General features: G+C 48.9%; 1 protein-coding gene across 1 annotated transcript in view; it reads right to left on the bottom strand.

Annotated features, from left to right (window-relative positions):
- COL18A1 (collagen type XVIII alpha 1 chain) overlaps positions 1–12,936 on the bottom strand; it is a 782,170-nt gene that overhangs the window by 235,501 nt on the left and 533,733 nt on the right. The window contains exon 16 of the mRNA XM_030210084.1: positions 1,474–1,605. Within this exon, the coding sequence (XP_030065944.1) occupies positions 1,474–1,605 (132 nt within the window). The remainder of the gene's footprint in view (positions 1–1,473; positions 1,606–12,936) is intronic.

Here is a 12,936-nt window from a genome sequence, read left to right as displayed (position 1 = left end):
ACTCTAATTGGCAAGGAGCCAAAACAATCAGTGTGTTTTCAGCCTAGCCGTGGAAATTATTTATACACTTGAATCCACCCCCTTCCACCCCACCTTGTGGATGGGTTTTATTGAGAATAAGGAGATAGAAGAAATCCTGGTAAGATGCTTTAAAACACAAACAGGTTTATTCTTTCTCAGTTCATAACTGTCAGTTTGCTTGCCTTAGTAGTGTGGCATAGGAATGTGGCTGTTTGAACAGTTAATTTGCTAGAGGGGGGTGGATCCTACAGCTCTGCCTGCATGTAAATGGAAACCAACAGGCAGAATGCTGGAAGCTCTTTTACACATTATGACTGGATTAATTCACTGAAGGGAAAAAAGCTTGTGGGATCAATGATGAGCACACACAAATGGAGAGAGCTGGATTAGAATAAGGGAATTTTAAAAAACCTGCTCCCCACGAGTTTAAAGGAAGGGGGGGATTGGTGGCATTCAACGTGGGGTTTGTTTCTGTATGGTCTGGCTAAGATGGGAGACAGCCATCTAGAGGGGAAACCCTGTTACTGGTGGTTACACAGCCCTGTTAAGGGCTGGCAATTCTGAACCCCAGCAGAGTACCTCTTAGATGCTCTACTGAAGACAAGCAAGGAGCAGCGGCCCTTGTGAGCATCATTAGAGGCACAGAGCTGAATGAGAGGAAGATGGTGAATGCCATGTTGTTTAATAAAGTGAAGTAAATAATTGCAGTAGTTCAGTTGAATAATAAGATCTGTTTCAGTTTGTAGAAGCAGCATCTAACAGTATGTGACACCTGGGGTTTAAACATGTATGTGGAAGAATATTTTTTCTCATCAGCAACAAACTGATAGCCAAACAGCCACATTTTGTACCGGCTGCAACATCCAAAAATACTTTTGTGGCATCCGCAAAAGCAAATCGTTACAGTAATCCAAACTTATTGCATCACTGATCTGGGATCTTCAAAGGAGATCAAAGATTTAAGTCTTCATATCCACCCGATTTTAAATAAAGCAGCTCATGCTACCACTGCAACAAGTCAGATGACCATCCACCAAAATTCCTAAATTTCAAACTTCCTGCTGTACCACAATCTCTCTCAGTAACCTGATCAATAAACTAGCCCTATCCCGTTTACTCTGACCCAATTTGCTATGTTCAACACCAACCAATTCACAAGAAACCAATCCTGCAAGTTTTGAACATCTGCAACCACCTTGCCAACAGCAAAAGATGTATCATTTTTCCTGTAGCAAAGGAAAGAGCTAAGAGAGCAAACAGCCAAAAAGTTATTAACAGAACAGGATAAAGAAAGGAAAAAGATTATGCATGATGACTGATGAAACTTTGATTTAAAAAAAGGAGTATTTTACATGAAAAGATAGCCAGAAACAATGACTATAAAATATTTTCTTAGAACAGGTATATGAATAATAGAGTTTCAAATAACTAGACATTTGGTTAGATACTTACAAATCCATCTTGTGTAACTGGTCCAGGAGGTCCAGGGGGTCCTTGGAGCCCTCGAGGTCCCACAGGTCCTGGAAGACCAGCCAAGCCCATCTCACCAGGAATTCCTTTTACTCCAGCATCTCCCCTATCACCCTACAATGAAAAAACAAAACAATATAATGATTACACCTGGCATTCTAGGGTTTCTCTTAACTTAGGAACAGTAACAGTAAAATCAAAAGAAATATGCAATATGAAGATACTTATAGCAGGTATTCTCCGAGGACCACAGGCCTTATATGGGTAATGCGATCCTGCGTTGCCTGGTCCAGAGCTTCTAGCAAGCTAATAAGAGTTTTGTGGAGTGCTAGACACACTCCACTGCACATGCATGAATGTCTTCCCGCTCGCCTTGACAGCACAGTTACCGCAGTACAATATTACAGCAAAGAAAAACAGAAAAAGTAGACAACTCCAAGGGGAGGTAGGATCCCTAGGTTTGATAGGCCTGAGAATATAAGGCCTGCTGTCCTTGGAGAATACCTGTTATAGGTAAGTATCTTCGCTTTCTCTGAGGATAAGCAGGCCTATGCATTCTCACACATGGGGAATCCCTAGCAACCAGGCTCACTGAAAATAATCAGTGGTCAATTAGGACTCGCAACAACAAGGACAGAACACAGTATACAAACTAAGCGAGAGTGCAGCCTGGAACAGAACAAAATGAGCCTAAGGGGGTGGAGTTGGATTCTAGACCCCAAACAGATTCCACAGAACTATCTGCCTGAATCGACTGTTGCACTGGGCATCCTGCTCAAGGCAGCAGTGAGATGTGAATGTGTGGACTGAAGACCACATTGCAGCCCTGCAAATCTCTTCAATGGAGGCAGACCGCAAGTGGGCTACTGACATAGTCATGGCTCTGACTTTATGAAACTTGACATGACCCTCCAGAAATGCAATCTTTCAGCCAGTGGAGGAGTGGCCTAATGGTTAGGGTGGTGGACTTTGGTCCTGGGGAACTGAGGAACTGAGTTTGATTCCCACTTCAGGCACAGGCAGCCCCTTGTGACTCTGGGCAAGTCACTTAACCCTCCATTGCCCATGTAAGCCCCATGTGTGGGAAAGCGCGGGGTACAAATGCAACAAAACAAAACAAAAAAAATTAGAAATTGTGTGTTTCCCTGATGGTGAACCCCATTCTGTTGGGTTTAAAAGTAAGAAAAAGTTGAGCAGACTGTCTGTGGGGCTTAGTCCGCTCCATGTAATAGGTCAATGCTCATTTGCAGTCCAAGGTGTGCAAAGCACTCTAACCAGGATGGGCATAAGGTCAGGGAAAGAATGTTGGCAAGACAACTGACTGGTTCACATGGAACTCTGACATCACATTAGGTAAGAACTTAGGGTGCGTGCAGAAGACTACTCTGTTATGATGAAGCCTAGTATAAGGTGCATTCACTACCAAGGCTTGAAGCTCACTAACTATACAAGCTGTAGTAAGCCATCAAGAGAATGACCTTCCAGGTCAAGTACTTCAGATGACAGAAATCCAGTGGCTCAAAAGGAGCTTTCATCAGCTGGGTGAGAACGACGTTGAGGTCCCATGACACTGGAGGAGGTTTGAAAGGGGGCTTTGAAAAAAGCAAACCTCTCATGAAGCGAACGACTAGAGGCTGTCCAGAGATGGGCTTACCCTCTACACTAATCGCACTGAGGTGAACCCTTATGGAGTTGGTCTTAAGACCAGACTCGGAAATATGTAGAAGGTATTCAAGCAGGTTCCGTGTAGGGCAAGCAAGGGGATCTAGGGGCTTTGCCCTCACACCAGACAGCAAACCTCCTCCATTTAAATGAGTGATACCTCCTAGTGGAATCTTTCCTGGAAGACAGCAAGACCCAGGAGACACCCTCTGGAAGACCCAAGGAAGCAAATTCTAGGCTCTCAACATCCATGCCTTGAGGGCCAGAGACTGGAGACTGGGATGGAGAACAGACCCCTCATTCTGCGTGATGAGGGTTGGAAAACACTCCAATCTCCATGGTTCTTCAGAGGATAACTCCAGAAGAAGAGGGAACCAGATCTATTGGGGCCAGTAAAGAGCAATCAGAATCATGGTCCTGCAGCCTTGCTCGAGTTTCAACAAAGGCTTCCCCACAAGAGGTATGAGAAGATACACATACAGAAGACCTGTCCCCCAATTGAGGAGGTACGCATCCGACACTAGTATGTCATGGGCCTGTAGCCTGGAACAGAACTGAGGGACTTTGTCATTGATGTGAGCGGCAAAAAGATCCACCAAGGGAGTGCCCCATGCAAATAAGATCTCCCGGATAACTCCCATGTTGAAAGACCACTTGTGCGGTTGCATGACCCTGCTCAGTCTGTTGGCCAGGCTGTTGTTTTAGCCCGCCAGATAAGTGGCACGAAAGAGCATACCATGCTAGAGAGCCCAACACCACATCCAAATGGCCTCTTGACACAGAGGGCATGATCTGGTGCCCCCTTGCTTGTTGGTGTAGTACATTGCGACCTGATTGTCCATTTGAATTAGCACAATTTGGTGAGACAGCTGATCTCTGAAAGCCTTTAGAGAGTTTCAAACAGCCCGAAGCTCCATGAGATTGATCTGGAGATCTGTTTCCTGGGCAGACCAAGCACCCTGAGTGTGAAGCTCGTCTACACAGGCTCCTCAACCAAGGTGACATGCATCCATTGTCAGCATTTTTTGCGGCTGAGGAATTTGTAATGGAAGTCCCAGAGTCAAATTGGATCGAATAGTCCACCACAACAAGGAGCAAGCAAGATCTGGGAACAATCGGATGACATCTTCTAGGTTCCCTTGGCACCACTGAGAAGCTAGGGTCCATTGGGCAGTTCTCAAATGAAGACGTGTCATGGGCATCTGTCGAGCTGTGACCTGCTGAGAGGTGTGAACCAAAGAAGTAGGTGCAACTAAAATGTCCACCCATGGCCCCAGGAGAAAAGCTAGAACCTTCTGTGTATCGAGCAGGGCTTCAATGAATTCCAATTGCTGGACAGGGTGGAGATGGGCCTTGGGGTAGTTTAAAACGAACCCCAGTAGCTTGAGCAGCCGAATAATCCGCCGCATGGACTCCCAAGAACCGTCCTCTGACATGCTCTTCACCAGCCAATTGTCGAGATAAGGGAACACTTGGACTCACAGACTGCGTAGCAATGTTGAGACTACCACTAGACATTTGGTAAACACCTTGGGAGCTGACATGATGCCAAGGGCAACAAGTGGTATTACAAAGTAACATAGTAACATAGTAGATGACGGCAGAAAAAGACCTGGACGGTCCATCCAGTCTGCCCAAGAAGATAAATTCATGTGCTACTTTATTTGTACTGTCCTCTTCAGGGCACAGACCGTATAAGTCTGTCCAGCCCTATCCCCGCCTCCCACCACCAGCTCTGGCACAGACCGTATAAGTCTGCCCAGCACTATCCTCGCCTCCCAACTACCAGTCCTGCCTCCCACCATCAGCTCTGGTACAGACCGTATAAGTCTGCCCAGCACTATCCCTGCCTCCCACCACTGGCTCTGGCACAGACCGTATAAGTCTGCCCAGCACTATCCCCGCCGCCCAACCACCAGCCCCGGCACAGACCGTATAAGTCTGCCCAGCACTAGTCCCGCCTCCCAACCACCAGCCCCGGCACAGACCGTATAAGTCTGCCCAGCACTAGCCCCGCCTCCCAACCATCAGCTCTGCCACCCATTCTAGGCTAAGCTCCTGAGGATCCCTTCCTTCTGCACAGGATTCCTTTATGTTTATCCCACGCATGTTTGAATTCCGTTACCATTTTCATCTCCACCACCTGCCACGGGAGGGCATTCCAAGCATCCACCACCCTCTCCATGAAAAAATACTTCCTGACATTCTTCTTGAGTCTGCCCCCCTTCAATCTCATTTCATGCCCTCTCGTTCTACCGCCTTCCCATCTCCGGAAAAGGTTTGTTTACGGATTAATACCTTTCAAATATTTGAACGTCTGTATCATATCACCCCTGTTTCTCCTTTCCTCCAGAGTATACATGTTCAGGTCAGCAAGTCTCTCCTCATACGTCTTGTAACGCAAATCCCATACCATCCTCGTAGCTTTTCTTTGCACCGCTTCAATTCTTTTTACATCCTTAGCAAGATACGGCCTCCAAAACTGAACACAATACTCCAGGTGGGGCCTCACCAACGACTTGTACAGGGGCATCGACACCTCTTTTCTTCTGCTGGTCACACCTCTCTCTATACAGCCTAGTAACCTTCTAGCTATGGCCAACGCCTTGTCACACTGTTTCATTGCCTTCAGAAGTGCTATATTCCCAGCCAAAATTGGAGATACTTCTGGAGAGCTGGAAGTATCAGGATGTGCGTGTAAGCATCCTTTAAGTCCAGAGAGCATAGCCAATTGATTTCCTGAATCATGGGAAGAAGCGTGCCCAGGGAAACCATCCTGAAATTCTCTTTGACCAGAAATTTATTCAGGGCCCTTAGGTCTAGGATGGGACGCATCTCCCCTGACCTCGTTTGCACAAGAAAGTACCTGGAATAGAATCCCTACCCTTCCTCCCCTGGTGGTACAGGATCGATCGCATAGGCCTTCAAAAGGGCTGAGAATCCCTCTGCAAGTACCTGCTCATGAGGAGAGCTGAGTTTTTCAGGCCAATTCATGGCGTACCCAAGACAGACTATTTGAAGAACCCACTGATCAGAGCTTACGTGGGGCCACCTTTCGTGGAAAAACTTCAGACTACCTGCTGGAGCCCATCAAAAGCTCATCCCCTGATTTGACTGGGGAGCAGCAGGGGCTTTAGGAACACACTGGTGACATGAACGAGCACACTGGGATTGTGCTTGCTGAGGCGGGTGAGAGGAGGTGTACCGACGTCTGTGAGAAGTAGGAACTAGAGACCTGCACGGGAACGGGGTTCAAGGAATTCTGTGGAATCTGCGGGAATCTCACAGGATTCCCCTCCAGGGCTGTGGGGTTCCTGCATGGAGGGAAGCAGCTCTGCAGGGTTCCCATGGAAGTGTATGGTGCACATGTGCCAGCCTCTCACCTACCAAGTACCAAGTTATTTGAGTACCATCTCCTTCTGCTCCTCTTTGCCTTAACAGCGCAGATGTAGAATTTTTCTATTAACCCTCTCTGCTCCTGGGATGATGCACAGACCTATTGATGCGTGCATGTGGTGATCTTTCTGCACACAGTGCCAGTGAATCAGAGATGAGCCTTACATGTGCACACCACAGTGTTCCAACTTCCATTTCTTCCTTGCCTGCAGTGCTACGGCTTGAACCCAGGGACCGAGAGACATAGGCAGTCGGTGGCCCAACTGTTTGGGGAGGCTAAAGGGGGCGGGGTTATGGGATGGGGCCAGGGGTGGAGCTTAACTCCATAATTGTCTGATAACACACAGAAAAAAAATAAATAAAAATAAAAGTCACAATTAATACCTTTTATTAAATTTAGATATTAGCTATGTATCATATGTCAAAGAATAAAGTGGTTGCTCAAAGCATATACTAACCACAATTGCTCAACTGCAAAACACTATGCACAACTTTGTGGAAAAACACACTCAGAACCTTACTGTACCATAAATATCACACTGGGCAGAACCTAATACACCAATATACCACCCATATGGAAAATGCAGACCGTCAACAATATGAAACAAGGGATCATAATATCATGATATATGTAGAGCCACAAAACACCCTAATTCATGTTTAAAGTGGGATAAAATGCCATAAATAAGTAAATAAATATAAACTTTTAATGTTGAGCACCTAATTCTCAAAGTGGACATATTCCAAACACTATAATGAAAATAAAATGATCTTTTCTACCTTTGTTGTCTGGTGACTTTGTTTTTCTGATCATGCTGGTCCAGTATCCAATTCTGCTGCTATCTGTCCTCTTAACTCCATTTCCAGGGCTTCCTTTCCATTTATTTTTTTTACTTTCCGCCTTTCTTCTTCATTTCTTGCCCTACATCCGTAAGTAAAAGCTGGGTCCTCCACAGACTTGACTGTCCAGTGGATCCAGCTTCTGCCTATTTTCTTCCTCCACGTGCAGTTTTTCTCTCTTCCTTTTCCCTCATCTCATCTCCTTCCTCACTCTTCCCTCCCCCTCCATCCATGTACAGCAACCCTTCTCTCCCCTCCATCCACCCATGTCCAGCAACCTTCCTTATGTACAGTGCAAAATATACAGATAGCAGATTTTAATTCCCAAAGCTGACAAATTTCAATCAATAAATGGAAAATAAAATTATTTTTCTACCTTTATGCCTGGTAATGCTATTTTTCTAAGCATAGTAGTCTCATTCTCTCTCTGTATCCCTTAGATCACTGTCCAGGGCCTCCTGCTCATTTGCCATGTTATATTTTCTCAATTTCTTCCACTCAGACATTGATTTTTTTTCATGCTCATCTTCCCCCAATACATTTTTTGCCTCTCAAACTTTATCCCTCTTTCTCATCCTCCAGTCTTCCAGCTCCCTCTTTGTACTGCTTCTATCTAGCTCTGCATCTCTTTCCCCACCCATTTCTAACATCTCCCCTCTCTCCTCTTTCCTTTCCATTGATGCCAAGCATCTCTCCTTTCTTCCCTCCCTTCTTGACCAGCATCTCTTCCTGGTTTTCTCTTCCCCCTTTCTTCTTGCCCAGCATCTCTTCCTGGTTTTCTCTTCCACCTTCCTTCCTAACCAGCATCTCCCTGATTTCTCTTTCCATCTTCCCTCCTCTCCAGCACCACCCCCTGATCTTTCCTCCCACCTTCACTCCTCTGTGCCCAGCATGTCACCCTAATCGCCCTTTTTCTACCCTCCTCCATGCCCAGCATGAACCCCCCATTTCCTTTCTCACATTTCTCCATGCCCAGCATGTCCCACAATCTCCCCTTCCACCATGTTCCCCGATCTTCCTTTCCACTGTCCATGCCCAGAATGTTCCCCAATCTCTCCTCCCCCATTCCTCTGTGCACAAAGCGAATGCTACATACCTGTAGAAGGTATTCTCCGAGGACAGCAGGCTGATTGTTCTCACTGATGGGTGACGTCCACGGCAGCCCCTCCAATCGGAATCTTCACTAGCAAAGGCCTTTGCTAGCCCTCGCGCGGCCGTCTTCCCGCCCGAAACCGGCTTGTGCCGGCCAGTCTCATATGTAGCAAGACAAAGACAAGGGAAGACACAACTCCAAAGGGGAGGCGGGCGGGTTTGTGAGAACAATCAGCCTGCTGTCCTCGGAGAATACCTTCTACAGGTATGTAGCATTCGCTTTCTCCGAGGACAAGCAGGCTGCTTGTTCTCACTGATGGGGTATCCCTAGCCCCCAGGCTCACTCAAAACAATAACCATGGTCAATTGGGCCTCGCAACGGCGAGGACATAACTGAGATTGACCTAAAAAATTTACCAACTAACTGAGAGTGGAGCCTGGAACAGAACAAACAGGGCCCTCGGGGGGTGGAGTTGGATCCTAAAGCCCAAACAGGTTCTGAAGAACAGACTGCCCGAACCGACTGTCGCGTCGGGTATCCTGCTGCAGGCAGTAATGAGATGTGAATGTGTGGACAGATGACCACGTTGCAGCTTTGCAAATTTCTTCAATAGAGGCTGACTTCAAGTGGGTTACCGATGCTGCCATGGCTCTAACATTATGAGCCGTGACATGACCCTCAAGAGTCAGCCCAGCCTGGGCGTAAGTGAAGGAAATGCAATCTGCTAGCCAATTGGATATGGTGCGTTTCCCCACAGCCACTCCCCTCCTATTGGGATCAAAAGAAACAAACAATTGGGCGGACTGTCTGTTGGGCTGTGTCCGCTCCAGGTAGAAGGCCAATGCTCTCTTGCAGTCCAATGTGTGCAGCTGACGTTCAGCAGGGCAGGAATGAGGATGGGGAAAGAATGTTGGCAAGACAATTGACTGGTTCAGATGGAACTCCGACACAACCTTTGGCAAGAACTTAGGGTGAGTGCGGAGGACTACTCTGTTATGATGAAATTTAGTGTAAGGGGCCTGGGCTACCAGGGCCTGAAGCTCACTGACTCTACGAGCTGAAGTAACTGCCACCAAGAAAATGACCTTCCAGGTCAAGTACTTCAGATGGCAGGAATCCAGTGGCTCAAAGGGAGGTTTCATCAGCTGGGTGAGAATGACATTGAGATCCCATGACACTGTAGGAGGCTTGACAGGGGGCTTTGACAAAAGCAAACCTCTCATGAATCGAACAACTAAAGGCTATCCTGAGATCGGCTTACCTTCCACACGGTAATGGTATGCACTGATTGCACTAAGGTGAACCCTTACAGAGTTGGTCTTGAGACCAGACTCAGACAAGTGCAGAAGGTATTCAAGCAGGGTCTGTGTAGGACAAGAGCGAGGATCTAGGGCCTTGCTGTCACACCAGACGGCAAACCTCCTCCATAGAAAGAAGTAACTCCTCTTAGTGGAATCTTTCCTGGAAGCAAGCAAGACGCGGGAGACACCCTCTGACAGACCCAAAGAGGCAAAGTCTACGCTCTCAACATCCAGGCTGTGAGAGCCAGGGACCGGAGGCTGGGATGCAGAAGCGCCCCTTCGTCCTGTGTGATGAGGGTCGGAAAACACTCCAATCTCCACGGTTCTTCGGAGGACAACTCCAGAAGAAGAGGGAACCAGATCTGACGCGGCCAAAAAGGAGCAATCAGAATCATGGTGCCTCGGTCTTGCTTGAGTTTCAACAAAGTCTTCCCCACCAGAGGTATGGGAGGATAAGCATACAGCAGACCCTCCCCCCAATCCAGGAGGAAGGCATCCGATGCCAGTCTGCCGTGGGCCTGAAGCCTGGAACAGAACTGAGGGACTTTGTGGTTGGCTCGAGATGCGAAGAGATCCACCAAGGGGGTGCCCCACGCTTGGAAGATCTGGCGCACCACTCGGGAGTTGAGCGACCACTCGTGAGGTTGCATAATCCTGCTCAGTCTGTCGGCCAGACTGTTGTTTACGCCTGCCAGATATGTGGCTTGGAGCACCATGCCGTGACGGCGAGCCCAGAGCCACATGCTGACGGCTTCCTGACACAGGGGGCGAGATCCGGTGCCCCCCTGCTTGTTGACGTAATACATGGCAACCTGGTTGTCTGTCTGAATTTGGATAATTTGGTGGGACAGCCGATCTCTGAAAGCCTTCAGAGCGTTCCAGATCGCTCGTAACTCCAGAAGATTGATCTGTAGATCGCGTTCCTGGAGGGACCAGCTTCCTTGGGTGTGAAGCCCATCGACATGAGCTCCCCATCCCAGGGGAGACGCATCCGTGGTTAGCACTTTTTGTGGCTGAGGAATTTGGAAAGGACGTCCCAGAGTCAAATTGGACCAAATCGTCCACCAATACAGGGATTCGAGAAAACTCGTGGACAGGTGGATCACGTCTTCTAGATCCCCAGCAGCCTGAAACCACTGGGAAGCTAGGGTCCATTGAGCAGATCTCATGTGAAGGCGGGCCATGGGAGTCACATGAACTGTGGAGGCCATGTGGCCCAGCAATCTCAACATCTGCCGAGCTGTGATCTGCTGGGACGCTCGCACCCGCGAGACGAGGGACAACAAGTTGTTGGCTCTCGTCTCTGGGAGATAGGCGCGAGCCGTCCGAGAATCCAGCAGAGCTCCTATGAATTCGAGTCTCTGCACTGGGAGAAGATGGGACTTTGGGTAATTTATCACAAACCCCAGTAGCTCCAGGAGGCGAATAGTCATCTGCATGGACTGCAGGGCTCCTGCCTCGGATGTGTTCTTCACCAGCCAATCGTCGAGATATGGGAACACATGCACCCCCAGCCTGCGAAGTGCTGCTGCTACTACAGCCAAGCACTTTGTGAACACCCTGGGCGCAGAGGCGAGCCCAAAGGGTAGCACACAGTACTGGAAGTGACGTGTGCCCAGCTGAAATCGCAGATACTGTCTGTGAGCTGGCAGTATCGGGATGTGTGTATAGGCATCCTTCAAGTCCATAGAGCATAGCCAATCGTTTTCCTGAATCATGGGAAGGAGGGTGCCCAGGGAAAGCATCCTGAACTTTTCTTTGACCAGATATTTATTCAGGGCCCTTAGGTCTAGGATGGGACGCATCCCCCCTGTTTTCTTTTCCACAAGGAAGTACCTGGAATAGAATCCCAGCCCTTCTTGCCCGGATGGCACGGGCTCGACCGCATTGGCACTGAGAAGGGCGGAGAGTTCCTCTGCAAGTACCTGCTTGTGCTGGAAGCTGTAAGACTGAGCTCCCGGTGGGCAATTTGGAGGTTTTGAGGCCAAATTGAGGGTGTATCCTTGCCGGACTATTTGTAGAACCCACTGATCGGAGGTTATGAGAGGCCACCTTTGGTGAAAAGCTTTCAACCTCCCTCCGACTGGCAGGTCGCCCGGCACTGACACTTGGATGTCGGCTATGCTCTGCTGGAGCCAGTCAAAAGCTCGTCCCTTGCTTTTGCTGGGGAGCCGAGGGGCCTTGCTGAGGCGCACGCTGCTGACGAGAGCGAGCGCGCTGGGGCTTAGCCTGGGCCGCAGGCTGTCGAGAAGGAGGATTGTACCTACGCTTGCCAGAAGAGTAGGGAACAGTGTTCCTTCCCCCAAAAAATCGTCTACCTGTAGAGGTAGAGGCTGAAGGCTGCCGGCGGGAGAACTTGTCGAATGCGGTGTCCCGCTGGTGGAGCTGCTCTACCACCTGTTCGACTTTCTCTCCAAAAATGTTATCCGCACGGCAAGGCGAGTCCGCAATCCGCTGCTGGATTCTATTCTCCAGGTCGGAGGCACGCAGCCATGAGAGCCTGCGCATCACCACACCTTGAGCAGCGGCCCTGGACGCAACATCAAAGGTGTCATACACCCCTCTGGCCAGGAATTTTCTGCACGCCTTCAGCTGCCTGACCACCTCCTGAAAAGGCTTGGCTTGCTCAGGGGGGAGCGCATCAACCAAGCCCGCCAACTGCCGCACATTGTTCCGCATGTGTATGCTCGTGTAGAGCTGGTAAGACTGAATTTTGGCCACGAGCATAGAAGAATGGTAGGTCTTCCTCCCAAAGGAGTCTAAGGTTCTAGAGTCCTTGCCCGGGGGCGCCGAAGCATGCTCCCTAGAACTCTTAGCCTTCTTTAGGGCCAGATCCACAACTCCAGAATCATGAGGCAACTGAGTGCGCATCAGATCTGGGTCCCCATGGATCCGGTACTGGGACTCGATCTTCTTGGGGATGTGGGGATTAGTTAAAGGCTTGGTCCAGTTCGCCAGCAATGTCTTTTTCAGGACATGGTGCATGGGTACAGTGGACGCTTCCTTAGGTGGAGAAGGATAGTCCAGGAGCTCAAACATTTCAGCCCTGGGCTCGTCCTCCACAACCACTGGGAAGGGGATGGCCGTAGACATCTCCCGGACAAAGGAAGCAAAAGACAGACTCTCAGGAGGAGAAAGCTGTCTTTCAGGAGA

The sequence above is a fragment of the Microcaecilia unicolor genome, chromosome 7, assembly GCF_901765095.1.
Source record: "Microcaecilia unicolor chromosome 7, aMicUni1.1, whole genome shotgun sequence".
Classification (NCBI taxonomy): Eukaryota; Metazoa; Chordata; class Amphibia; order Gymnophiona; family Siphonopidae; genus Microcaecilia; species Microcaecilia unicolor.
This window is presented reverse-complemented; position numbering and strand designations above follow the sequence as displayed.